General features: G+C 53.5%; 10 protein-coding genes across 10 annotated transcripts; 6 read left to right on the top strand and 4 right to left on the bottom strand.

Moving 5' to 3' along the window:
* Window positions 1-235: 235 nt before the first annotated feature.
* RHO25_011959 (uncharacterized protein) lies at window positions 236-509 on the bottom strand (the record flags this gene model as incomplete). Its single annotated transcript, XM_023603370.1, has 2 exons — window positions 236-301; window positions 366-509. The coding sequence occupies 2 exons, from the start codon at window positions 507-509 to the stop codon at window positions 236-238; spliced, it is 210 nt and encodes a 69-aa protein (XP_023454875.1).
* A 2,349-nt stretch (window positions 510-2,858) lies between these two features.
* Window positions 2,859-3,691, top strand: RHO25_011958 (uncharacterized protein; the record flags this gene model as incomplete). The annotated part of the gene is made up of 2 exons (XM_023603369.1): window positions 2,859-3,463; window positions 3,667-3,691. The coding sequence occupies 2 exons, from the start codon at window positions 2,859-2,861 to the stop codon at window positions 3,689-3,691; spliced, it is 630 nt and encodes a 209-aa protein (XP_023454874.1).
* Window positions 3,692-5,361: 1,670 nt separating this feature from the next.
* RHO25_011957 (uncharacterized protein) lies at window positions 5,362-6,324 on the top strand (the record flags this gene model as incomplete). Its single annotated transcript, XM_023603367.1, has 1 exon — window positions 5,362-6,324. One exon carries the CDS (start codon window positions 5,362-5,364, stop codon window positions 6,322-6,324), a length of 963 nt encoding a protein of 320 aa, XP_023454872.1.
* A 688-nt stretch (window positions 6,325-7,012) lies between these two features.
* RHO25_011956 (uncharacterized protein) lies at window positions 7,013-8,843 on the bottom strand (the record flags this gene model as incomplete). The annotated part of the gene is made up of 2 exons (XM_023603366.2): window positions 7,013-8,137; window positions 8,193-8,843. 2 exons carry the CDS (start codon window positions 8,841-8,843, stop codon window positions 7,013-7,015), a joined length of 1,776 nt encoding a protein of 591 aa, XP_023454879.1.
* A 1,802-nt stretch (window positions 8,844-10,645) lies between these two features.
* Window positions 10,646-14,194, top strand: RHO25_011955 (uncharacterized protein; the record flags this gene model as incomplete). Its single annotated transcript, XM_023603365.2, has 1 exon — window positions 10,646-14,194. The coding sequence occupies one exon, from the start codon at window positions 10,646-10,648 to the stop codon at window positions 14,192-14,194; it is 3,549 nt and encodes a 1,182-aa protein (XP_023454878.1).
* Window positions 14,195-15,577: 1,383 nt separating this feature from the next.
* RHO25_011954 (uncharacterized protein) lies at window positions 15,578-16,928 on the bottom strand (the record flags this gene model as incomplete). The annotated part of the gene is made up of 4 exons (XM_023603364.2): window positions 15,578-15,604; window positions 15,657-16,658; window positions 16,711-16,813; window positions 16,867-16,928. 4 exons carry the CDS (start codon window positions 16,926-16,928, stop codon window positions 15,578-15,580), a joined length of 1,194 nt encoding a protein of 397 aa, XP_023454877.2.
* Window positions 16,929-17,254: 326 nt separating this feature from the next.
* Window positions 17,255-18,171, top strand: PRE2 (Proteasome subunit beta type-5; the record flags this gene model as incomplete). Its single annotated transcript, XM_023603363.2, has 2 exons — window positions 17,255-17,611; window positions 17,674-18,171. 2 exons carry the CDS (start codon window positions 17,255-17,257, stop codon window positions 18,169-18,171), a joined length of 855 nt encoding a protein of 284 aa, XP_023454876.1.
* A 785-nt stretch (window positions 18,172-18,956) lies between these two features.
* RHO25_011952 (uncharacterized protein) lies at window positions 18,957-20,768 on the bottom strand (the record flags this gene model as incomplete). Its single annotated transcript, XM_023603362.2, has 2 exons — window positions 18,957-20,539; window positions 20,597-20,768. 2 exons carry the CDS (start codon window positions 20,766-20,768, stop codon window positions 18,957-18,959), a joined length of 1,755 nt encoding a protein of 584 aa, XP_023454798.1.
* A 1,331-nt stretch (window positions 20,769-22,099) lies between these two features.
* RHO25_011951 (uncharacterized protein) lies at window positions 22,100-23,104 on the top strand (the record flags this gene model as incomplete). Its single annotated transcript, XM_023603361.1, has 1 exon — window positions 22,100-23,104. One exon carries the CDS (start codon window positions 22,100-22,102, stop codon window positions 23,102-23,104), a length of 1,005 nt encoding a protein of 334 aa, XP_023454799.1.
* A 1,147-nt stretch (window positions 23,105-24,251) lies between these two features.
* On the top strand, window positions 24,252-26,108 carry RHO25_011950 (uncharacterized protein; the record flags this gene model as incomplete). Its single annotated transcript, XM_023603360.2, has 1 exon — window positions 24,252-26,108. The coding sequence occupies one exon, from the start codon at window positions 24,252-24,254 to the stop codon at window positions 26,106-26,108; it is 1,857 nt and encodes a 618-aa protein (XP_023454790.1).
* Window positions 26,109-27,363: the final 1,255 nt, after the last annotated feature.

Below are 27,363 nucleotides of genomic sequence, written 5' to 3'. Positions count from 1 at the left end.
GCAGCTCTGTAAAGTACAGCATTGTGAAAACGTCGAGGTTGAGCTCTGCACAGTGTCTGAGGCCCTCATCACAGGCGGTGAGAATGAGATGTGTCTCTGGGGGACTGGAGGACTAGACCAGTCCGCATGACAGCCTGCAAATGACCAAGACCGAGATTGAGCTTGCACAGCACCGGGCCGGGACAATCTGGTTGGTTTGGTTGACAGTATTGGCACGCGTCATTAGAGTGCGAGCCTATATGCCTGCCATGGATGCTCCCTTCGCGAAGTCTTTCCAAACGCCTGCGCAAACGACTTGGCCCTGGTACAGCATCAGCTTCCAGAAGGGGGAAAGTGATGCAGCAGAAGAAGCTTGAGTCTGCAACCTTGCTACTGTCGGGTACCGAATGGCTCGGATTCGTCGTCGTGAGACAGATCTCGTGGGTGATGTTGCGTGCTACTTCGGGGCCCAGGTCGGTGGTATTGGCACGCGGTGTAGAGACCACACCCGTACTGAACGAATCCCACATGCAGCAAACGTAGCCGGCTATTTGTGCATCAATTGACAACTCCCATGGCCTTCAATAGGAATTTGTGGGCTTTGCGCCTGTACCATGAACGTCGTGATCGACTCTTGTGTAGCATCTGGGCGTATTGGAGCGCCCCTAAAACGATTCCCCATGTCCATTGCATTGGCATTGTTACTCGGCGCGTTGACCTCGAACGTGGATCAATAGCATACACCACCGGTTACCGAGAAGCCAAGTGACCAGGTCTACTATCCGCATCGCATATCTCCGGATAAAAGCTGGGGATGAGCCGCTTCGGAGCCGCAGGTCTTGTGCTCCCACGTTCGCACCATCCGTCCCAAAGAGGAAGCTTTCGTCCGAGCCTACTTATATCCAGCTCGCGATTACCAGAACCCGGATATCAACAATTGAGGTGCTTTTGCATCGTGATCGGATGAGCGTTCCGCATGGTCTCCAACATTGGATAGCCTTGATATCTTTCTGGTAGCGGGAAGCGACACACCTGTCCGGTACTCGGCTGGTTGCGGACTTCAGGTCCTCTGCACGTGATATCTTGCACACCACATTCGCTCGATCGGGAACGGGGGCCTGCGAGCCGCGGGATCGTCGTGTGCGAGGGTATGAGATACCAGCAGCAGGAGATTTGGAAGGTTTCGAAAATGCAAGTGCTGGCCAGGTCCACGAGTGCTCTCGGAACAAGCAGGCCTTTGCAGGGGATCAAATCGTCACAGGTTGCTCTATACCCGGGGTTCACGCTCCTCCACGGTGGTCGGTTTACCTTGACCATGCTGGGTACCTGTGCGAAATTACGCCAGAGTACGAAGCTGTCGCGCTCTTGTTATTAGAATGATCTAGGTCCACCTTCGACACGCTCATGCTATGGATTGCATAGCAATCACACACGACTTCACTTTGTCCACAACTGCTCCAACAAGTGATCGAATGGTTTCAATGGATATGCTCGACGCAGCGGTGACTTGGGCATCCAAGGGCGAGGACACGGATGATCCAGTCCAGGTGGCCGGACTAGGTATCCTGCCTGCTGTTTCTCTCAAAAGCCAGAAGAATTCGACCATCGCCATGTCGGATTGTTGCCACTTCAGCGATTGCTGCGAAGTGCAATACTCAAACCAGAGCGTCAGCACAATCTCCAGCGGGAGTCGAAGCAAGTCCCGCAAAGAAGGCACAATCCTTGTCATCAAGTCTGGAACACGAGAGTGCTGCAACGGCATCAAGAGCAACTCATGCTACCGAAGCGCTCTAGGATGAGACGCCACGACGGAGTCGGGCTGAGCAGGCCCGGGAACAGTAGGCGACTTGGCAAGCAAGTATCTCGCTGATGGCGCGGCATGCAATGGGGCAAAGGGATAAACCGGACCTGACTTGAATGGGAACTCGAGCAGACGTGTCTCGCTGGGAGCGTACCACTTGCGCTGTCAACGGCCGATGGACCACTGCCACCATCGAGTGGCTGAGGTCGAGTGCAGGACATCGTCCTCAACCAGAATTGTAAGTATTCCGCGCTGCCTCTCGGGTTTGCTGTAGCATACTCGCTCGCAGTCTCTCTGAGCACTTGCTAACGAGCTGTAGCGGACGAGATGGGTGGCAGAGCAGCGGACGATGACAGCCAGCTTTGCCGTTGCACCAGTGACGGCGGACCACATGCCTGTCTCACTGTAGTAGGCGTTGATGGTGAGATGCGCGTCGCTGCAGAAGACATCGACATACTCGTTCCGGACTTGCCGGCACGTTCGAAGGAGGGCGGGCAGAGAGAAGGAGTGGGCGAAGTGGCGGAGATCATCGGCGACGACCATGTCGTACACCGCGATGCGTAGTTCAGCGGGCAGTGCGAGGAGCGGTGGTGGCAGCGGCAACGGCATGTCGCCGACGCCGAACAGCGCAACGGCCAAGGTCGCGACGGTAGCGAGCAGTTGTTGTTATTATTGATGCCGGGATGGGTGGTGACGGCGACGTTACGATAGCCTTGTTTTGATGCAACGGAAGTGGCTGGCGGTTGCAAAATCCGAATGGCGGGAGCGATCGACGCCTCAGCTCACCTCGCACATCACACCCTCCACACGCCGTCTCTGTCTCTGCTTCTGGAGCGCTCTTCTGTCGCTCGTTGTGTAGCCTACCATATTCGACGTGCGGAGCAATGCATTGTTAGTTGTAAACCATCACTCACTGTCGCAAACACCACACCCCGACTCCACTCCACTCCGCCGCGCCGCATCTCTCCGCTGCCCGCCCAACCCGCACTGCCCAACTCCACGCACCGTACAAGAGGAGCGACTGTACACGCCAACAGAGCGCCGGGCCTTCGGGACTCGACCTCGTCCCAGCGCAATCATGCCCGTCATCCCACTGTCCACCACCGACGCTCGCTTTCCTCCACAGATACGCGACGCCGCGTACACCTACGCGCGCACCGTCATCCAGGCCGTGGACCACGTCAAACGCTCGCTGCGGACCCGACAAAACGCCAATGGCGTTGTGATTGCCATACCCGCCCAATATGAGGGCCTCAACTCCGGCCCAGCGCCCGGTGCCGTCGCCGGCATTGTCCTCGGCAGCGTGGCCGGCTTTCTCCTCTTAATCTGGCTGCTATGGGTGGCCAGCAGTGGCTCCGGCTTCATTCGCGCAACGACACTAAACGAAGAAGATGTGGTGGTCCGACGGAGGAGTCGAAGCAGAGGAACGAGACGAAGTCGGCGCACCGAGATGACCAGCAGATCGCCGAGGAGGGAACGAGTGATCCGACAGGAGCGGATAGTGCGCGACATCCCGCCTCCCCGAGAGCCGAGTCGCATGAGAGAGACTGTCATTGTGGACGAGGGCCTCATGCCAGAGCGAAGAGTCGAAGGCGACGATATCGTGGAGGTTATCGAAGAGCATTCGAGCATCGGTGTGCCGCCTCCCAGGCGGAAGACCAGACGAGGCAGTCAAGGCTACAGGTCAGTTTACTCCTAGCCGAACCCGAGACCTTTGAGCAGAAGATCATCCCCGTTGTCAAGCCTGGAAGGAGGCTGCGCCATGAGACTGTCAGAATCACCACACTGCAGCAGGCACTGATGCAGCATCTCCGCAGATGATCGCAGTGGCTGCGAAGGAGAGGAATTCCCGACCAACGATCATTCGCTTACGCTCTGCACCACAGGCGAGGAGATTATTCCGACATCTAGGTTGCAGTCATCGATCGATTCGAGCATAATGTGCACAGATTGACGGGATCATGGACAGGACACAGTGACGGCGTTTTTGTTAGCATGGGGAAGCGACTGGGCATGAGGGATGGAATACATCACGCACAGAGAGGACAATGGGCAGCCGCGCTGCAGCTAGGGTCATGTGTTCGATCGTCACTGGATGACTCTCGATGAGAATCATGCACTCACGATGCAGAGCGCAGGTATGTTTTCCTTTTCTGCGGAAATGTGCAACAGTGCGTCAGATGCCGCGAAAGTCATTCGAGTAGGATTCCCTCCTGTCCTAAACGGGGCATGGGAGTAGAGACACCTCAGCTAGCTCTGAGGATGTGTCAGTACAACAGGAACCTCGCGAGAGGGTTGGCCATTTTTCCAGCAGCTCACGATATGCCAGTGCTCAAGACTCGCTCCGAGTTTCACATGGTCGAATGCCTGGATCCAGAAGTTTTCGGAGCACATAGGTGTGGCGTACGGCTCAAGCAACGGCGAAGATCAAGACCAACACGAGCTCCATCCGCAGTTCGCCTAGTAGGTTCAAATAATTCGGTCGCCTGCGTCTACATTATGCGTGCCATACCGGCCGCAGGCCGACCTGGGTCAGGAGGATGACTAATCTAAGCTGCGGAGAGTCAACTTCGAAGGCAATTTGACGGCACTTTGACGATACTCCCGAATGTACTTTGGACAAGCGAGGCGAGCACGACGTACGATAGCCGAGCGCGTAAGGCATAGGCCCCTAAAAAGGATAGCATTATTTCTATTAGGCAACGAACGAGACCAAGCCGAAGGCGAGTATCGGGAGAGGCGGCAGTACACCTCGATGTACTTTGACACAGCATTGATCCAGCATTGATCCAAGTCACTCTCCCTAGCTGGAATTAGTCACTCTCCTTCGTCAGATCAGCCGTAGGCGGGACAGCTGCCACGCCTGTTGGAAGTCAGTCGTCGAGCCATCCTTTCCCGTGTTCAAGCAACGCGAGACAGAGCTGAGCAATTGTTGGATCACCAATCACCTACACAACTTTTTCCCCACATGACTCGCCTAAATGGTCGATAGGGTGGCGGAGTCGAGCGACCAGCAAGGATTGGCCTCGTAATGAGCACACAAGCACGCGACAATGTCCTTCTTGTATTTCCCAGACCGGGCCTTTTGTTTCCTGACGAACTCGACCCCGCATGAGAAGTGTCAACTGCCGGATCATGGCGTTGTACAGCGCGGAACCTGGGCATTGGGCTTTTCGAAGTTTCTTTGACTTCATATCCTGTCCTGTACGCCCCATTTTGTCGTGCACGAGAGAGCGCTAGGGAAGGGTCCGAGCTTCATCGGAAAGCGATGATTACATCGACGACTACACTTTGTCCTATGCATCCGGGAAACGGATCGCAGGAAATATATCGACTTCTGAGCATTTGCCTCTTTTGTGACCATGACCAACACCAACACCACCACCACCACCAATACGAAGCCGTTCTCACTGCACCGTTAGACTTTCTGCTATGCTATCGGTCTCTGGAACTCGCCAAGTGCCGCTGAACGCCTTTGTATAAGATAGCCTACTACGTCCTACGGTCTTTCAAGAATATGAAGCAGCAAGTAACAGCAAGTACTTCTGACAATTGAAAACACTACGAGATTCAAGCACAGTATGCGATCAGTATGGGCGTTTCTGATTCTGGTCTATCACACGCACGGCGAACAACAAGCCCTTAGTAACGAGGAGCTCCAACAAGGACTAGAGTCCGAGAAGATGCAACAATGGGTCCAATCCATTGCCGAAATACACCAGGTATCAACGGACGACATCCGGTCGCAGGTCCAGGCTATAAGGATTACCACGGAACCAGAAATACCTATGGTCCAATCCGAGGTCGATCCCGACAAGAACACAAGCTCTGCAATTCATCGACGAGATGATTTGCCATACCCTGCCCCTCCTTTCCGGCGCGAAGATCGCAACGACGAGGAAACGAACAATCGTATCCTCTTTCTACATGATATGTGCGCTCGACAAGTGCCGCAGCCGGATCACAGTCCTCACATCGTAAATACTTCAGGCTACATCTCATTCTACCGCGCCGCGAGCGCTACTTGCCTGCGTGGTAACAGGATCAAATACTTCTGCAGACTTCCAAACGAATATGGGCCACCTAGATGGACTGAGGGAGGACGAACGGGAGTTTACCATGTCCAAAGGAACACTGTTTGCCCTCGACGAACCGAATGTCACGAATTCAATGCGTTCAATTTCTTTGGTATTAGACCTGGCACCTTCGCGTCGTGCGACGTTGTACAAGGGACTTCCGAGTCTTATGTGGCAGGCGGAGTTACACACTGGGTCGGAGAAATCGCGTTTACACCTGCGGAAACTGAATTCCTCTATAGTATCGCGGAGACGGTCCCAGATCACAATCGGCGAACTGGGCCCGAAGTCAAGTGGACCTTCTATCCGGGCTTTGGTGATACTCTATACTACTCTAAAACCAATCGCTACGCCCTCCACCACACGCCGATTCGCACGGCCCATCACAATAAACCCCCGCAATTGCGCTTCGAGAGATTATATTATCAGACTACTGTTATCATTTGGTATATACTTACTAAAAAATAGTGCAAGGGAAAAGTAGTTCATGAAGGATCGTGTCGAAAGGCAACGCCAGATTGGGTCGGAAGGCACTACATACCTGTTGTTGATTTTGTTGATTTTCGTTTGCGGGTCCATGCGGGATAGTCTTATGTAGTAGTCAACGAAAAGAAAACAGTCGCTGCCACCCAGGATGAAAGCTTCCGTACCTGCTTATTACTAGCCTGTCTAGCCGAACTCCAGCTGCCATGATCTTGCTTCAACTGTAGGCTGCTCTTACAGCAGTCAAAGGCTGCGCTAGTCATTCCACTGCGATGATCATACTCGCGGAATTTGAGGAGCAGCAGAGTTATAAAGATATCCCTGTCATCGTGTTTTTGCAGTTTTCTAATATTAGGCATCGGCATTGAATGCCAGAGCCGCACGCGTATACTACAAGTACTGTATCAAATGCAGAGTAGTGGGGCTGTCTCTCGCACTGCGCCTTCCACTTTCGGATACGAGCCGTTTGTCGTTCTTTCCAAATTATTCATAACCGTCCCAAACATGTCCTCCGAAACGCTCTCTGCACAGCTGAACCGAAAATATGATATTCAGGAACCAGAAAAGCTTGATGATCCTGCCGATTGCAGAGCTGACACCACCTCCTGATGGAAGCTCAGGAACACCAACAACTCAAACATTAAAACAGAAACATTATCTCTTTCGAGATACATTACCGCATCTCAAGCTTTTCACCCGTCGCAGCTTCACTCTTCAGCTGCGCCTGCCACGCAAACCAGCATGCAACGATACAAGCTGTCGCACAGGCCAGCGTCGCACCACAGAAACTCTGTGCGCCTGGCCACGAGCTTGGAAAGATTGCTCCGCCAACAGGACTTCCTATGAGGATTCCCAATGCTCCCGCGAACATATTGATCCCGAATCGAGTCCCTATCGTGCGAAGGTCTTTGGTCATACTAGCCACAGCCGCGCCCTGAAGCGACACAAAAGCACCAGAAAAGAAGCCATACAAGAAACACCAGACGATCAAGCCCGCTGTGCTATCTTTGATCGCTATCCAGCAGAAAGCGAGAATTGTAGCTGAAGCTGTCGTCGTGGCTAGGACCTTCAATGGATGGAAATATTTGTCTCCAATGTAAGATGGGACGATCCGGCCGGGGATGGAACCGATGTTGAGGAAGATGAGCATCCAGAACTCCAGTCCGAGATCGTGCGTTGCGGCGAATTGTTCGATGAAGAAGTAGGGGATGTATTGTCCTACGAAGCCGAAGAAAGTTGCTAGGTTCATGATTTGGAAGGGCACTTCTTTGAGGATTGAGGCATCGAAGATTTTGCGGCGTCCAGGAGGTCGTACGCGGGGTTTGATGACGATGCAGGGAATCGCTAGAGTTATGATTGCGATGAAGCCGATGATTCGTACTGCCCATCCAAATCCTAGGCTAGTAGGTTGAACGTAGGTGAAAATGATTGGGTAGACCACTCCTCCCAGTGATGAGCCAGACGCGGAGATGCCCATGACGAGCGCTCTTTTGGATGAGAAGTAGCTGGGCAGGATCGAGGTTGCTGTGATAAATAGACAGCCTCCGCCTATACCGCAGCAAATACCTTGGGCGAGAATGAGCTGCCAGTACTCTGTACACAGCGAGGTCATCATGATGCCGAAGACGACAGAGCATGAGCCAAACAGAACCAATACTCGAGGATTGCCAACGTCAAAGACTGGTCCCCAGCTTATTGGTGACGCACAGAGGAAAAAGGAAGTCAGCGTTCCGATCCATGAAATTGAGGAGTTTGAGTTTGATGTGAGAAGTGTGCCTTTGTAGTACGTTTGGAAGACCTGTGCCGAGTGTCAGTTGGGACTTGATAACTTGGCTGATGAACCACATGCTTACACCAAAGGCGTTGATGAGACCCCACGTGTTGAAGAAGAGGAAATAGCCACCCAGGACTTGAAGCCATGCTGTTGTGCCGCCATCAGGAGGTGGGCCGCCAGGAGGACCAGGTGGTTTGGCCATTGCTTTAGGTGGCAATGAACCTTCGTCTTGCGGAATTGCTCTGAAGCGCTCATCGTAAGACGTTTTGTCATTGAAATCGCTCTGATTCCGAGAGTGAGCAACATTGGCTGGCACCGCGAGTGGCGAGCCCAGTGATCCTTGTGAGGGAGGGTCGTACGGCGAGCCCGGTGTCTCTGGCCGCGGGAATCCGGGGTGAAAACCTGGGGATGCCGGAGGTGTGGTGCCATCTGGTAGGAATGCTTGCCGTGTGGGAGAAACCAAGTTGCTGAAAGAGCCTTGCGTCGGGCTGGGTCGCCATTCGTCGTCATACCGCCTCGTCGCGGCAGGTCGATAGCCCTCGTTGACGCCAGGCAGAATTAGCCCTCGCCTGGACTCTGCAAAGTCTGATACATTGTAAGGTCTGTTCGTATCTGAGGTAGTCGGTCGTTCGAAATTTCCATTCCAATCAGATGCTGTCGACGGACCTCGCGAATGGAAAGGCGTCCCCCGCGTAGGGGAATGAAAGGAGTCATCGCGTGCATGTGCCATGGTAAAGCAGAAGTCCAATGATGTGAGGACTCTCTGCTACAATGTCTTTCTACCTGACAGCTCGGAAGCAAGGCCAATGCTTCCAGTGAGCAGAGGTATCAGACAAACGAGTTGCTGTTTGCGCAAAGCTCCGCCGGTTCGCAGACGAAACGCCCCGAGCACCGATGGAGTGGAAGCGTGCACCTGCGCAAAGCAAGGTCCCGTTTCTTTCTAAATTCTGCCTGCGGCTTAACGAATTCGAACAGTGGGTGCGATCGACACGTGGACTGCACCAACCGTGCCCAGTTTTGCACAAACGTCAAGCTCTCGGGTTGAAATACGACCCGATAGACCCGTTCAACTGCAGGGCCTACCGAGGATGAGAAGTCGCTGAGGAGGCGAAGGATCTTTGAAATGGTGTGATGGGCCAGTATATGCTGGACGAACGACTTCAGCACTTGAGATGGGCAATTATCGGACGGGGATGAGGAATAAGTTGAGGCCAAAGGATCGTCATGCCAGGTCAAGCAGGACGAGAAAGGCACGCTTGTGGACTTCTGCCCACATGGCGAAAGATCTGCAACATGCCGTGTTTGCGAAGTGCGAGCTTTTCTTGAAGAGCCTGTCGGAGCCTGGGATTGCAAGGCGCAATACACGAGCGCGTGCAGAGAGCCCACCACTGGAAGACACATTTAGCAACATCGTGGGCAACTCGTCTTCTAGCGCGAGATGTGATACATGATAAACGATAGCGTCAATATGAGGGTGGGCCAAACAGCAAGAAATCTATTGGAGACACCCAGGCCCCTGTCGCCCTCGTCGCACCCTCCACGCTCTGTACGCTCGTTGCACAAAGTATCTTGCGTTCTGGGGTTGCATTTTGGAGGTACGCGAGCTGTGCAAGGGGTTCGGTCGCAGATACATGATGATTTTGAAGACAGACGTGAGAATTGACGAGAGCAGAGGTGTTCTGACGAGGTGCAGGACACATCACAAATCGAAGTCTGTTGGTTGGCTTCGGTCCGCGCCGCCGGAACGTGCGGACCATCACCTTATCATGCCATTCTCAACCTCGTGTTCTGTTTTTCTCGGTTACCACACATGACATCTGACAGCGCCTTTGCATCTCTCCGAGATCTCAATACACCCTCTGCCAGGCAGCTGCCTGAACAAGCAATCGCAAGCATCACTGCGTCCGACTGTACGCAATCGCCGAGGTGGCGCAGATATCCGTAGCAAACAGCTCCGAGCAGCATGGACGGCACTATTATTAAGGGGCCTGCCATATTGCGGGTCTCGTTTGCTCCACCAAGTAGACGAACACCCAAACGACAGGCCTATCGGCCGCATTGCAGCAGTTTCTGATTGAAAAATTGCTTGAAGGGTGCAGACAGAACCTGGCGACATTCCAGAAGGAGATGCAGCGTAGCTCTGAAGCGGCTAGTCCGCGTGCTGGATCGTCGGAATTCAGCCCTTGAATGTCCTGTGGCTCTTTGTGCAACGGACATGGAATGGCTGCCGGAACGAGCGCCTTGGCGAGTTTTGAGGATTCTCTTTCGAACAGCGCCTCCTGGCCGCGTCGCGTACGTATCTATGAGATACCTCTATGTTTAGCCCTTTCGCTAGTCGGGCGAGGCTAATATGCATCATGACGGCCCTTCCTCCCAGCACGGCCGCGGCGCACGTGTGGGCGGAGACTGACAGCGGTCATGAGCAGTAACCCGCAAGGTACATATTCTGTCCTCCTTTCCCTTCTGCACTTCGAGCCCAAAATCGCCTGCTACTGTCGCGGTGTGAAACGCAATTCGTGTGCTTGAGCAACCATGGGCGGGACACCACTTTCACTCGAGTATGGCCCGCGCGTCGATGATCAATCCGTCTCTCATTTGCAGCTCTTTCAAGAGACAGTTAGCGCAAGGCCTCATGCAACGGCACTGATCGCGAAGCATCAAACGCCCACCACATTCCGCTGGGTTGGCAGCCAGAACACCGACAAGAACTACATTCAATGGACCTTCGCCGACCTTGACCGCGGAGCCAGGCGATTGGCGACAACATTGAACAGCATCACCCCGATTGAACGAAGACCCATTGCGGCGCTCATCAACAATCAAGCAGAATGGGCCCTATTCTATTGGGCTTGCGCCTACCTGCATTCTCCCTTCGTGCCTATCAACCCGAAAACGGCAACACGAACGGATGAGATCAATCACATGCTCGAGCTGGTGGCGCCTGTGGTGATAGTCACTGCTGACCTCATCATTGCGAATCAGCTTGAGCACAATCTCACCGAGAAGTTGATGTCCTCCATCGGCACACGCATCACTTTGTCCAATCCTGTCGGCGCAACTCAGCGAGAATGGCGTTTGCTCTCAGACGTGATGTCGGGAGAGCTGACGCCCCCACACACTCCAGATGTCATCGGAGCAAATGACACGATCGTCATTCTCTTCACCAGCGGCACGACTTCTCTGCCGAAACCTTGCGCATTGACCAGTTTCCAATGCCTCAATGCAGCCTTGGGCTACATGGATGCTCAGAAGGTTGAGAGTGGCCATCGTTTTGTGCAACACCTTCCAGGATTCCACTCGTATGGCATTGGCTGGTCTCTTGGGTTCTGGCTTCGCGGAGCCATGGTCATTTATCCCTCTGATTCTTTCGAAGCACAAGCCACACTCGAGTGTTTCGACCAATTCCAAGCAACGCACATGGGTCTGGTACCAACGACTGCCCAGGCGATTCTCTCACATCCTGCTTTCTCTCAGACCGATCTCAGTACGTTGGTTAGCATCGATATCAGTGGAGCTGGCGTGCTGCCAAGCCTAATTGAGGCCTGTGCGTCGACACTTAAAGTCCCGTCAAGTACAAGCTATGGTATGACTGAATCTCCTGGAACGATGGCCTGGTCGGTCGATGAAGGCTCAGTGCTGCGAAACAACGAGGTGATGTCTGGACGACCTGTGCGGGCGACCTGTGTCAAGGTCTGTGAACCAGGCACTCGGGACATTCTTCCTCGAGGTCAATACGGAGAGTTACACAACGGCGGCCCTCAGGTCATTCCGCACTACATGGACCCGCGTGTCTCAAAGAAGGACTTCTATGTGGATGAGGAAGGAACCAGATGGATCATCACTGGCGATCAAGCTATCATGGATGAAGATGGCGCTGTTCGAATCACTGGCCGGTACAAGGATATGATTATCCGCGGCGGCGAGAACATTTCCCCAGCTAGCATCGAAGACTACCTCAGCAAAAAGCCAGGCGTATTCCAAGTCCAAGTTGTCGGCGCTCCCGACGACATGGCTGGCGAGGTTCCCATTGCGGTACTCATCGAACCCGAGGGTGAGAAAGCCAACTTGGCAGAGCTGAAGAATGACACGCAACGTGATCTCGGTGCAGCTTTTGCGCCGAAGCTTGTTCTGCGCTTGAGTGATATTGGCTTGAGCGCTTGGCCGACCACGGCATCAGGCAAGATCAGAAAAGTGGAACTCGCCAAGGTAGTCCGCGATTATCTCAAGGCAGAGGCAGAAAAGGGCGTCGACAAGTCTGGCTCGACTGTCGACCAGTTGATCAACATCTGGAAAATGATCAGCGGCACTGATGGGTTGATGCCATCGACGCTCATTGATGCTTTCGCGGACTCATTGATGATGATGCAGCTGTCCAGCCTTGTCAAGAAGGAACTCGGCCGGGATATCACTGTCGAAGACTTCAAGAACTGTGAGTCCATTCAGGATCAAGCCAATCTGATCGACACGCGGCCACTGAAGAGTGCCGTGGCCGTGCAGCCCAAGCGCGAGGGGCCGCCATCAATACACGATATGCCACATTGCCGGGAAGACGAGGATGTCTTCTGGGGAACCGTCTACGCAGCCGAATGTGTCCTTGCGCCTCATGGCATGAGGTGGGCTGATGTAGAAGACGTGATACCACTTCCTGATTGGGATGCCATTTTCCTCAACCGGGCTCGGCCATGCTCATGGAACTTGCGATTCAGCTACTTTGCCCCGGTTGACGCGATCACGCTGGAACGCGCAATCAAGACCTCTCTTGAAGTCCATCCAACTATGCGATCGATGGGTTTTCCATTGGGAGAAGACATGCTGTTGGCCACTGTTCGACCTACCGAAGAGTGGCTGAAAGCATCAATGACTACTGGCTGGGAAGTCGATACCAAGGATGATTTGAACAAACTCTTGCTGGATCATCCAGTCCATGACAACGCCAGTGCGCCAGGTCCACTAGTCAAGTTCCACATTGCGAAGATACGAAGCGATGGCACTTCCGGTCTAGTGATGGTCGTCTCGCATGCTGTCAATGACATGAGCATGACCAAGCTCTGGTTGGAGGATGTGGTCACTCTGCTTACCAACGAAGGCGAGATCGTCCCCCATGCACAGTTCAAAGACTACGCAACTGCTTTTTTCGACCATCGCGACGGCGCAGAGGCCGACAGTGGGATCAAGTACTGGTCGGAGAAGCATCAAGGCATCTCAACGACTCCTGAATCATCTCTATGGCCTCCCCAGCGTGCACCCGAGTGGTTCAAGGGCAGTGACTTGGGCTGGACTCGATGGAACGGGACAAAAGCGCGCAAAGGAGAGCGTTCTGTCAGTCAAGCGGACAAAGTGCGAGCGCAACAGGGTGTCCGCCGAATGGTCAAGGTCGAAGACATTACTCGTCTGAAGGCAGAGCACAACGTCCCCGTGTTCATGCTCGTCAAGGCTGCGATCGCCGTGATGAATGTGGCGAAGACACAAGGTAAAGAAGCCATCTTTGGCACAATCAACGCGGCCCGCACCTGGCCTTTCAGCTCCGACTACAGCGCGCTTGAGCGAGAGGCATACACTGGGAATCCTCTTGACGTTTCCGGTTGCACCACTGAGTACGTCCTCGACCGTATCCCAGTCGGACGCTCCAAGTCTGTTTTGTCCTTCATGCAACAAGTCACCAAGGATGAGGAACGAAACAGCGCATACGCCCACACTCCCTTCTTCCGCATTGTGGACCGTCTACGAGACCATCTTTCCGAAGATGATACTCGAACATTCGCCGAGCGCGAACGCGACGCCGAATCATTACTACCTTTGATTCGCCGCCAAAGTTTCAACTGGCTGCCTACTGCTCCCACTGCGCAGAATCCAAAAGGACTGCAGTTTCAGCAGATGTTGACACGCATGGACAACGGTCTCACGATTACTGGTTTCCTGCTTGACGACAAGCGCAGCGTGGCACTGAGCTTCAGCTGGGATGCCGAGCATTTGAGCTTGCGTGAAGCCGAAACAGCACTTGATGAGCTTGTCGCTTTGGTTGGTAAGATGGGCAGAGAGGAGAACTGGACGAAGACGATTGAGCAACTTATCAGATTGTAATTGATGACGGATCAGCCTTTTCAACAGGGCTTTGTACGGGTACGGGCTAATGGTGAGGCGTTTCGGAGCGCCGTTCATGAGACGATGATTGTGGAGGAATCCAGCTTCTTCTAGCGACGTAGGTGTCTTTTGATTTGTGACGACGACAGACAAAGGTGGCAGTCCTGCATAGATGACTTAATCTTTGGCTCGAGAAGTAGATGATGTGTTCTGGTTCTTTTTAATCGGTTTACGTCGATTCCACGATGATTTTGTTTGGCACAGTCTCACTCAAGTCCCTCAGCGATTTTCACGATTCCCCTCAACCACAACCCACAAAGTAAGGAATACATCCTCCATTGCACGGATGCATCCCCTCTCCGCAACCGCCGCCACCTCCAGTAGCCCTTGGTGCAAGTTCTTCAGTCTCGCTTTCAGAGATGTCTCTTTTCCCGGAGGAGCTGTAGACACGCTTGTCAGATAGAGTTTACTGAACAGAACTGACAAGATGAACGGCCGATATTGTAGTGTATATGCTGATATCAGAGACGAAGAGCATTGAAAAGAGACTTACTTGCAACCAACAAAATACGGAAGACAACCTCCATTGCAAGCATGCATCCCCTCTCCACATCCTCCCGCAGCATCTCTAGGGGCGAGTTCCTCTTCAGCTGCGTAGGTAGAGCGTTTCTCGTCGGAGATACTGCCAAAACTCGCATGAGCACGATTTTCTGAGTCCAAGTAGACTGAAATCGAAACGCAGACAACGACTTACTGCTGTCCGCATTTGACGAAATAAGGAATACAGCCTCCACCACAAGCATGCATGCCTTCACCACAACCTCCCGCTGCTCGGATCTCAACCGAAGAGGGGTCGTCGACGGGAAGGGTCTGAGAGAGCCATGGAAGGGTAAGCAGGAAGAGAGTGGTGAAGAGCATTTTGTTCCGTGATCTTTCGTCGGGCGAGTCAGTAGTCTGAAAGGGTAGCTGCTTTGCAAGCAGCGATGGGATGGCAACTCAGTTCAGTTATTATATTCATTCTAAGCTACTTGCTTGTATGTGATGATACATCGTCGCATCTGTCGTTCGGAGACCGACATGAAGTACGAGCTCTGCTTCATGCAGATTCGCTTCTTATAGCTTACTGTAGCTTGGCTTCGAATTTGAGTTCAAGGCGATGCCTGTGCCAAGACAGTATAGGGTGCCTTTTGGGGACCTTGAAGGAAGAAGTGGCGTGGATCAGCGTACGGAAGAATACCAGGAGCTGTAGCAGAGAGTATTGATCGACGATGCCCGGAGGCGGAGGGTATATGCCGCTGAGCGATGTCCATCGTTTCTGCTGATCGGGGTGTGATGACTTGCGGCACAGGAACCACGTGAAAGAGGTGCATGAATACAGCTTGTTCAGGTCAGTGCCGCATGCTGTAGCGTCTGCAACCAGTTAGCTATGCAAAGGTGAGACTTAATTGTGTTTTGAGCCCACCTCATCAGCGGTCGGTCGCCATGTGGTCTCGAACTGGACCAGCTGCTTGACGAGATCTCTGGCCTGTGCATCCGCGCCTGGCAGTATTTCATCCCAAGACTTGGCTGGATACTTGGTGAAGTTCATCTTGCCCCAATCTGGCATTTCTTCTGCTCCAGGCCATGTAGTGAGGTCTGGCGTGCCTAAAGCCTGGAACATGCTCTTGATCAATGCAAGTTCGCTCCCAAGATCTCCAGCATCAAACAGAGTTTTGTCTTGCAAACAAAAGACTTGCGCTGCGACACATCCAGCGGCCCATATGTCAAGCTTCGTCCCATAAGCCGAGTGACCGAACAGAAGCTCGGGCGGCCTGTAGCAAGTAGTCCCGACATCCAGAATCTTTTCGGACGAGCGCTCTGATGCGCTGTCGTTGGCGGACCAAGCTATTCCAAAGTCTGCTAGATACGCTGGGCCATTCGGTGTAGCCAACAGAATGTTGGAAGGCTTGACATCGCGGTGAATGATATCCATACCATGTACGTAAGCAAGGCCAGAGAAGACATCTCGCATGATAGTCTTGCAACTCCGGGGATCGAGACGCCTTTCGCGCAACAGTGTGTCCAAGCTGAAAGGCATGTACGGGAAGGCGAGAACGAAGGTACCGTCTGACTGGCGAAACGTCTCGATGAGCAGAATGATGTGTTCGCTGGTGGCCTTCTCCAGGATACGAGCTTCACGGATGGAGTCGTGCGGTGGTTGCATGGCCGACGGATTGGTGACCTTGAGCGCCACCATCCTCAATTTTCCACTCTCTGAGGGCAGGTCTGGATCCAGAGCGCGGTAGACTTCTGAGAACAGTCCATCGCTGAAGTGCTCGGCGTTCGTGTATCTTCCAATTGTGGCACCACTTGCTGGCAGGTTTGGAAAATGATGCTCGTTGAGGTGGAGATCTCCTGCTGGAGTAGGTGCGCCGGAGACCAGCAACTCTTGTACACTACGAGAAATCAATTGGTGGTACTCCTCCTAGAGCAGGTCAACTTTGTACAGTTTTGATCAAAGGAACAGCACAACGTACCAGCGATCGTGCTGTTCTTCGAGCAAGTTCCTCTCGCGCCTTAGCTTGGGTTGAAGCCTCCGACTGATGACATCCTGGATTTGCTGTCTTGTATGCGGATGTACTAAAGCAAGTCAGCCTCTGTCTACCGCCCCAGTCGGAAGGATACTCACTTGCATTTCAGTAGTGCACTGCAGTCGATCGCTGAAGGAGATGGTCTTGCGCCAGTCTTCAGCCATGTTGCTGGCCGTTTCTTGCATCCACCAAACACCCTGTAGACGCTTTTGAAGCAGTCAGCATTATTGACAACAGCAGAAACATCATGTTTTGCAGTGAAAGATTGGCCGCCAGAAGTGGCTATTGGCTGGTGCTCAAGACATGGCATGGCCCGTGCACAAGCGCGGTGATGCGTCGCGCCTGCGGCCTTGAGAGCTCCAGCGCTGGACAATCGCAGCGAACACCTTGACATCAACGTCCGCCTCTTCCATCAGACACCACAGCTGGAGCTTGACCACCGCAAACAAATCACCAGCTCTACTGCCCCATCACACCCACACACTCCACCATGGACGCGCTGGTGGCTCAGTACAGCCGGCCGGCATTCCAGAACGAGGGTTACAGCGAGGAAGACCAGCAACAGCTTGCACTCGATCTTCAACCGCAACTATCGCTGAACTTCGCCCTGCCGCCCGTCGCAAACAATGCCGCCTGGCTGCGTGCCATGACCGACGACCACACCAATCCACAATGCCCCATTAAGATCGCCCACGGAACAACGACACTTGCCTTCCGCTTCAAGGGCGGCATCATCGTCGCCACAGATTCGAGAGCAACAGCAGGAAACTGGATCGCCAGTCAGACCGTGAAGAAGGTCATCGAGATCAACCCCGTGCTGTTGGGAACCATGGCAGGAGGAGCTGCTGTAAGACCCAGCTCAACGTGACAGACACCAAGAAGCTAGCTGCTAACACAAACCGCACACAGGACTGTCAATACTGGCTCGCCTACCTCGGAATGCAATGTCGACTCCACGAGCTCCGCCACAAGCGTCGCATCTCCGTCGCCGCCGCATCGAAAATCCTCGCCAACCTCGTCTACAGCTACAAAGGCATGGGTCTGAGCATGGGAACCATGTGCGCCGGCGTAACACCCAGCGAAGGTCCCGCGCTCTACTACATCGACAGCGACGGAACACGATTAGCAGGAAACCTGTTCTGTGTGGGATCCGGTCAGACATTCGCCTACGGTGTGCTAGACGCAGAGTACAAGTACGATCTCGAAGATGAGGAGGCGTTGGAATTGGGCAAGAGAAGTATTTTGGCTGCGACGCACAGAGATGCTTTCTCTGGTGGTTTCATCAATTTGTACCATGTCAAGGAAGAGGGCTGGGTGAAGCACGGTTTCATGGACACGAACCCCATTTTCTGGAAGACGAAGTTGGAGAAGGGCGAGTTCTCCAACGTTACGGCGAACTTGGACTAGACGGAGGCGTGGAGGGAGGACAGGCACTCGTGGTGATGTACGCATGAGATGCGTACGTTTGTACTTATACTGGGCTTGTGATGATAAATTGCATTCGCCCGATATCAAGAGCATGACATGAACAGCGATACAGACCAACGGTTTGTGATAGCATGAACGTTTCCAGCAAACCACACGTGAGACACGTACAAAGCATGCTGAACTTGAACACATCCCGCCGACGGCATTCAGTAGCAGACAAGGCGGCAGACGATCACACGGGCGAGGAAAATGAAGAGGGAAATGCATTTATGTGATTTTGTTCATTGAGCAGGATATATGTGAAATTACCTGCTTCAGCAGCTAGCTAAGCCGCCTTCTAGCAGGTAGCGACCTGCATTCTTCGCGCACCAAGTGCACGACCATGCAGTCCGCCCTTGAGCTGTCGTAGTAGAGAGTCGTGCTGTTAACCCATTCGTTTGTGGTGCCCATCATATCATTCATGCAAAAAGCTCCTAGCCATTGCTGAGCTTCTGAGTTGTCCCCCAACGCCTTCGCTAAAACGCAATCAGAAATGTTTTTTTCTCTCCTTTTCGATTCAATCCTTGTCGTTATGATTTGTTCAGGCCAGTGGTTGTGGTAAGCCGCCGGCTTTCCTTGTCTCCGTCTGCGTTCAGACCGCAAGGGGGTTTGTGTGCTGACTAGGTCCGAGTGTAACACGATGTTCGTTCCTGCGGACAGATATCATCTGTTCTCTCGCACGCTGTCCTCGTCCTTCGTGTCGATCGAGGTGTAAGCTGACCGCTTTACATCTCTCTATAGTCTACGCTCCTCTGTCTTCGATTGCGGTTGTTGTGGCGATGCGGGTTGACAGGCTGGCGGAAGTAGGCTCCGCCATTGTCAGCAGCGGGTCCCGTGGGTACTCCTCCGTTGCGGTTAGGTCCATTCATCCATGGCTGCTGAGCGTTGTTCATGCCATTCATGCCACCGTTCATGCCTCCATTCATGCCGCCGTTCATGCCGTTATTGAAGCCTCCCATGCCGTTCATGGCATTGAATGGCATTCCATTCATGTTCATAGGGTTGAAGCCATTCATCATAGCCATCGGATTCATCATCGGAGGTATTCCCATGCCAAAGCCCATGCCATTCATTGGCATCATTTGGTTCATCATTGGGTTGACAAATGAGTTCATACCATTTTGGCCACCTCCCATAGTACCGGAGATGGCGTTCATTTGGTTGACGAACTCGGTCATGTTCTTTGGTGCCGTTGGCGGCTGTGGCTGTGTCGGATTCGTCTGAGCAGCGGTCGCAGGCGTGCCTTGCTGGGACGAGCTCGTAGTCGTGTTGGCTGGGTTGCTTGGGCGACGCGTGTTGTCGAGCTCGTCATCTGCCTTTCGCTTCTTTGAGGCTGAAGCCGCAGACGCTGGCGATTTGGCATCTGGTGATCCTGGTGCTGCAGCATCCTCAGGCTTGGGACTCTTGGACGCTTCCTTCTCCTTCTGCAACTTGCCAGCTTTCTTCTCAGCGTCGTACTCTGTAAGCTTGTTGAGCGCTTCCTCGTCTGGTTTGAGGTCGTCAAGCAGTGCCTGTTCACCACAATTTGGGCAGATGAGGTCGTTGTCGGCCAGTGCGTTCTCGATGCAATCATTGCAGTATGTGGTGCCACAGCACGGCGTCTTCACGGGTACAGTGAACGGACGGTTGTCCAGAGTGCAAAGAAGACCACGGTCGATCAATTCCTGATCAACTGCCGCCGCTTCTTTGGCCTTCTCAGCAGCAGCCTTCTGCTGTTCCTGAATCTTCTGCCAGGTGGCGTCGTCGGTCTTGACGCGGACGTAATCACCATCCTGATTCATGAAGACACCTTGAGGAAGCTCCTTGTCGGTGTCGGGCTCCTCGACCTTTTCAAGCATAGAACGCGGAATACCTGTGGTGCGCTTTGGCTTCTTGCCATCGAAGGTGGGATCATTGTTAGTAGGACATGCTTGGATCCAATGTCCCTTCTTGCGACAGCGATAGCAGACATATCCCGGAGGCAGCGGCTTGTCGGGTACAGCAGCTGGCTTGAAAGCATTGCGCTTCGTTGGTATACTCGCAGATGACTGAAGATCTGCTTGGAACTGGGTATTGCTAGCATTCATTACAGCTGCCAACTTCTCCTCCTCCGTCATCGAGCTCATGTCCTTGACACCATTCGCTGCAGAAGCATTCTTGCCAACGCCACCTCTCAAGTTCGACTCGGTGCGATGTGAGTTCTTCGCGTGAAGGGGCATGGAGCCAGTCACGTATCGAGCTGCCCGGCCAGCACCATTCTTAGCTGCGGGCATACGTCTCGCGATGACTGTGGTCGACCGCGGGATTTGGGTCGTATCATCATCATAAACTGTGTACAAAGTCAGTGAAAAGTCACGTGAGATAGGATGGCGGTATAGAGACTCACGCTCGTTGGTGTCAGAAGTCGAGATGTCCAGGTCAAAGTCTTTGCCATCACCGAGTCGAGCAATCTTCATGATCTCGCGCTTCACTTCGAACACAGAAAGACTACTGCCATCGAAAGCGATTGGCGTGAGGTCCTTCTGATTGCGGAACTTGAAGAAGATGGACGAAGACATGGTGGCGATTTGATGAGGTGCGATGACCAGAGCCAAAGGGCCAGAAGCGAAGATTTCGCGCTGTCGGTTTTGTGTGAGAAAAGTAGTTCCTTGCGCGGGCGCAATTTACACGATGCAGCAGAACTGAGGGAATTGTGGTGTACAAGTGAACAGAAGGCTTTGCCGACTAGCTCAGAAATGCACGACCGTGGAAGGTGGATTTGTATTCAATAGCAACTGCCTGCGACAGGTACACCAGGCGCGCTGGCTGTCTTTTGAAAAACGGCTGAATGACACCCGGGGCGCAGTGCGACCTCGAGTGCACCGCACGAGTATGCGAAAGCAAAAAGGAGGCTGTCTGTGGTCGACAGTGTTGTCTCAAACTCGAACCCAACGTCTTTCTGATATTCCTCTGCCTGCCGCTCGCCAATATGTCTCGCTAGCTTACCCTGATGAATCAGCGCCTGATGCGTCAGACAGCCGCGGCGTCCGGTGGATCTCAGTGCTTGCAGTCTTGCGGTCGCTGATGTGCGAGTTGGTGTGTCGCCGCAGCGCGGTGGCTGTCGGATGATGGCGACGGAGGTTTTGATGAAGAAGAGAAGTTGTCGGTAATGGTGGTCGGTGGAGAGGAGGTGGAAGAAGCGAGGATGGAGGCGCAGTGAAGAAGGAGCGCTTGCGGAGAACTGACAAAGCCGGCGGACCGGGCCCACTAGCGCCGATCTCCGCTCGCCGAAAACGTGACTGCCGCTACCGCGACCAACACCAACACGTTCTCACTGCATCATCATGTGGGCTCGCGCCAACAGCTAGGAGTATTGGCGAGGGCGTGCTCTGCGCCAGTGTCAGAGTCACGGTCACGCTACTTGTGCGCATGCGCCAGGTGTTGCTTCTCCTACCTGTATTCACGATGGTCAAACACGCGCGAGCAGTCTCGGAACGCCGCATGTCACAAGCCATGTCTACAGTCTGGCACAGGCGTTTCGACAAGCACCAGACTCTGCAAGAAGCTTTATCACCTCCTCTACTGAGGTCCGCTGTGTTTTGTGCCAGCGTAGATGGACAGACGCAGCGTACTCAGAGCGCGGCTGGCAACCTTGGCGCACATGGTAGGATAATCGATATTGATTGGCAGTGAAGCGATTGCAAACTATTGAGAAGTATATAGCCCTCGTTGACTCACCCATCTAGGGCCACTGGGTCGAAGCCAAATCTCCTTATCATGGATCTGTTACCCGACTTCAGCCCAGCAATATCCTAGCCGGACGTTCCCGAAACAATTTCACAAAACTTTCGTCATTCGCTATGAGCTCGTCACCATACGTTGATCAGCCTCGAGACTTGTCTTGAGCACAATGTACATTGGCGGCGGCCTGGGGCCGTTCAGGCATCCTCCTGTCCATGAGACAATCACGCTGGCAGCATTGATACACTCCGAGTTCAAGCTCGATCCAGCGACAACATACCTCAATCTGATTCTTGAAAAACAAGCCGATATTTTGGAGTTCCTGCGCGGGATTGTTTGGAACGATGATCCTTCAAATCTGCTGTTCAACAACCAAGGGTGGTTCAATCCGAGCAATGAGAACTACAGTCGTGGCATCGGGAAAGACTGGGCAGTGCAGTTCGCCGATGGCGCTATCTTTGATGCCGACTGCACGAAGGATGGATGGCTAGGGCACAAGAATCTCATCGCGCGATCACATTTCGGGGATTTGCAATTCCTACACAGCATGGCCGATGCTCCAGGAGAAGCCCCCGAAGAGACGAAACGGAAGATCATGATGTGGCTCCAGATCATGTATCGGGTTGCTCTGGGCGAGATCACCAACGAAGTGAAGCTTCGCGACATCAAGACCATAGGTGATGGAACTGAGACGACGTACCCGCTACGCGACCTTTTTGATGAGGGAACAATACCGAATGAGAATGACACGGTCAACACGCTGCTCACAACGAACGGCACGTATCGAAAAGTGATGCATGATCGCCGTGCATTGGGGAGTTGCTTGCACCTCATTCAGGACTCATATGCTCGCGGCCATTGCCATCGCGAATTGCTCTCTGACAGCATCCCTAGACGTTATGGAAGGATCGTGAATTTCCACTCTTTTCGAGGCCAGAATGCGGAGGAGCATCAGAAGTACGATTTTGGAGACAAAGAGTTCGACAATGTCAACGTCTCTGATATCTCAGTGTACGAAGACATGGATGGGTGCACTGATGCTGTACATGCAAGCACAAAACTGATCGATTTCTGGATGAGAAAGGCTCCATGGGACGAAGTACGAGAATGGCTGGAGGATGAAGTCTTTGCGATTTCTCCTGATGTCACACCTTCAAACACGAGAGTCGACTAGCTATCACTTGGCGCACAATCAGAACATTTGACTGCCAAAGGTGCAAAAAGCGGCGCTCCCTGGATGCGGACGGCAAACCGTAAATTGTGAAATACGCTTACTTCGCGATCTCTCTCGCGAATTGGGCTCCGCAGCTGCCGTGCTTGTCGAGACAGAGCGCCTTAGCTACGCTGCACTAGGGAGAGATACGAGGATCGAAAGGCCACTCGAGTTCCATGGCAGAGGAGCACGGAGTCTCAGTCCTGGTTTCTGTTTTGCTTTGCCGCAGTCGACTCCTGCTGGAACTCGCCGTCTTGAAAGGACTGCCACGATCAGTAATTAAGGTTGGCAGTATTCCGTGGTACAGGGCAAGCAATACATCTACTGCTGCATATTACGAGCTCGCTCAGCACCAGCAGGAAACTCGATCGAAATTGATTTCCATTGGGGTTAAAGGCTCTTTATGGCTTATTTTGCAATTCTATGCGGCACGCAGCTACGCAGATGGGTCAGAGCTACTGTAACGTTGGAGCCAGGCGTCTGTCCGAGATTTGGCATCGGCAGAGGCGTCCGAATGTACCAACAGAGAATAGACCATTGCAACAATTCGTCTAATACAGCAAGCCGCTGTTCTAATAGCGTGTGATGAGCAGCAAGTGCTTTGTCCTTCTTCGAAACATGACTTTCATTGACTTTTCAAAATGTGAATTGTATCCCCAAGCCCGCCGAACTCATTTCATGTCACTGCCTCCACTAGCACATTCGGCACGATTTTCACAAGATTCAGCGACCGTGAAGTCGCATGTGTCGTTGACACTCGTAGGCGTGAGCCGCGATGTGAGCCTCGTGACGGTGCATCTTGGCGTGGATCAAGGCCTCACTTCAGACCTCACGTAGCCGTGCATCAAACACGCGACCGCTTTCACAGAAGGAACAGTCTGCCGCTTTCTTCACGACGCCACGATCTGCAACTGATCGAACATTCCTCGAAATCGGTCGTCTATCGTTCACGGAGCTGTGCTTGTGCGCCCGGCGATCGGTGCGACTGGCCTTCTCAATCGTGACCGCGCTGTCGCCCGCCCATCTTCCGTCCGTCCCACCAACCGTTACGCCATAGAGCGATCACACACCCTCGCCGACCATCCATATCAGCTCAGCCGACGTGACCATGGCGCAACCTCCGAGCTCTGGGAACCCGGTCATGATTCGGCCAGAGCAGATCGACCAGCTGCCATTCCTTGACGCTCCCTCGAAGCTCCAGTATAAGCAAGGATTGACGCAGATATGGAATCAGTTCAACAACAGCCCGGAAGGCAGTGACCAGCGCAAAGAGGCAGAGACAAAGATTCGTACCGCAAGCAGTCGACTCATGGCTCAGCTTGCGAACAGGAATCGCCCAAACTCAGCGCAGGGCCAGCCTGGGCAACAGAACCAGCAGCCGCGACCGGCACAGCAGGGCGGGCAGCCACAGCAGATGTCGCAGCAACAGCAGGGACAACAGCCCGGCCAGCAGGCTGGTCAAATGACCCAGCAGCAAATGGCGCAGGCTCAAGCGGCTGCTCGCGCGCGACAGCAAGGTCAAGGAGGACAGGGCGGCAATGCGATGGGAAACCAACAACAACTTCCTCAGCTCATGCCAAAATCGCAAGAAGATCTCGACAATGTCGTATTGACGATTCCTGCAGAGCAACAGCAAGCCTGGCGCAACCAAGCCCACTCCATCCTCGCCAAGCGCGATCAGATTTTGAACCAGGCGCGCAGCGTACAGAGCCAGCTCAGTAGATATCAGCAATCACAACAGCCAGTACCGGAAAACATGCGGAAGAATTTTGAGGCCGCAAAGCAGGCGGTCGCTACTGTGAACCAGAACTGGAACAATTGGAAGGCACGTGGCGAAGGCAGAGCCGATGGTGCTCAGCAAGCCCGTCCCGCAACTCAGCAGGGCGCAGTGAATGCTACGTCGCAACAGCAACAGCCGGACGCCAAGCCTACAAATGGATTGCCTTCTCCCCCACAGCCACAAGCTGGCTTCCAGCAGAATCAACAAGGCGCTTCTCAAAACCAACAGAACGCGCAACCGCCGCAAGCCGCAAATCAACAGCAGATGGCGCAGAGCTCGGGTCAACCGCAGCAGCAACCGCAGCAGCAGCAAAATTTTCCACAGCAGAATAACATGGGCTCGCAGATGCAGCAGCAACGGCCACCGCAGATCAACACGAGCATCCCGAACCAGGCTGCCACTGGTCAGCAGTCCGGCGCGCCGCAGACGGCGATGCCCAACAGTGCGGGACAGAATGGTCGGCAGCCACAGCCTCTTACTCATCAAGCTGCTATGGCGTCCGCTGCCGAGTCCTATCATCGCGAAAACCAGCCTCAGCAACAGGGGCCGCAGGCTCCTCAGATGCCCAACGGGCTCCCATTCAGCACGCAGCCGAACAATACGTCGCAGCAGAATACGCCCACCTACCCAAATCTGCAGACAACACAGCAAAGCAGCGCCAACACCAAGTTCCCGATCCCGAAAACCCTTCAACTCGGACCACAGACTCAGCAGCCCGTGCCTGGCCCGCCTGCGCGCCCAACATACAACAATGCCGGCATGATGCAGCAACCTGGCATACAGCGCCCGCCGCCCTTCACTCTGGAGGGCGAAGGCGACCGTGTGCTGAGCAAGCGCAAACTGGACGAGCTCGTGCGGCAAGTGACTGGCGCTGCGCCAGCAGCCTCGGATAGCGAATCATCCAACGTTCTTAGCCCCGAGGTGGAGGAGGTCATGCTGGAGCTCGCCGACGACTTCACGGATAGTGTGCTCGGAGACGCTTGCAAGCTCGCAAAGATGCGACCCAACCAGACACTCGACATTCGTGATATTCAAATCGTGCTCGAGCGCAAGTATGGGATCCGTATTCCAGGCTACAGTTTGGAGGAGGCTAGAACAGTCAAGAAGTTCCAGCCTGCAGCTGCGTGGCAGAACAAGATGCAGGCTGTGCAAGCAGCGAAGGTCATGGGAGGAAGAGATCCTTAGACAACATGCATTCGTGCTATCATCAATATTTCATCAAGGTGCAGATGTCGCTTTGGCATTTGTAATCACGGTTCAGGTTGAAGAAAATGAGGGATCTGCTTTCAGCGAGGCGTCAAGGCATCGGGAAATACCTATTGTACTTATAGCACAGAGTCACACAGCTTGAATCAGTTTGGAACAGCATGCATTACGTTGTCAGAGAGCGAACTTTCCACATGCCCGACGACCCTGCCCAGCAGTCTTGTGGTACATGCCATCTGTCGTGCATGGATACAAAAACATACTGAATCTCTCCGTGATCGCGTCACTGCATCCTGTCGTCGGTGTCTCTTACACTGCAATGCACACAGTCATCGCTTGATTCACCTGGCAGAAAGAAGACAGTAACACTGCAGTATCAATCGAAAACACGCAATACATCCCCAATCCTCCACCAAGCATCCACACCCTTTCCTCTCCTTCTCGCGTACAGTCCCGCGGGGAGATAGCATACATACCAGCACAATGCGCATGCCTGAAACCAAGCCGAGTCTATAATATCCGCCAATGCCGACCAATGCAGTCTCCCACTAGGTCGACAAGGACAATCTTCCAGTCGGGAGCTTGTACCAGTAATTCGGTCCCCCGGTTTGTGACTGTTCTTGCAGATATTGTGCAGCCGAGACAAAATCGGGTCCGGAATCCTGCTGCTGTTTGCCGGAATGCCGTGGTTGGGATGGGGTTGCCGACTTGGCGGCCGAGATGGATGCGAGCGAAGCGGTCAGAGATAGAGAGCTTCTTCATTCATGTGCTTCGCTTGGTGATAAGAGGTTCTGCTTTGTGGCTGGTTTGGTCGTGGCTACCTGTGAATGCGACTATCTCTGGGAGCAACTACCTCTGGGTGCAAGCGCAGGTCGCTAAGCCGATCAGCGAAGCAATTCATGAATCGAGAGTCCATCCAGTGAGGCGCTTGCACTCGGAGGTAATTGCGTTCAAAGGTAATCCTGGTGATGGGTTCGCCGTTTACAATGTGAGAATGGACAGTTTTGCGATCGCTCTCACGGACTTGATCCTGAGCTCGCCTCGCTTGTGGAGCCAAAGCGCCTTCGCTGCACTGTGTAAGGTTGAGATACGAGTATCGAAAGAGCACTCGAGTTTCACGGAGTCTCAATTCTAGTCTCTGTTCTGCTTTTCGGCGTTGCGGAGAGATTTCGCTGTTCATGGGGCTTGTTTTGCCAAGTTCGTCAAATTCACTGCTAAATGCTATCACGCTTCT

The sequence above is a fragment of the Cercospora beticola genome, chromosome 8, assembly GCF_033473495.1.
Source record: "Cercospora beticola chromosome 8, complete sequence".
Classification (NCBI taxonomy): Eukaryota; Fungi; Ascomycota; class Dothideomycetes; order Mycosphaerellales; family Mycosphaerellaceae; genus Cercospora; species Cercospora beticola.
Note: the sequence above shows the minus strand (reverse complement) of the source record. Positions and strands in the feature narration are given on the sequence as shown.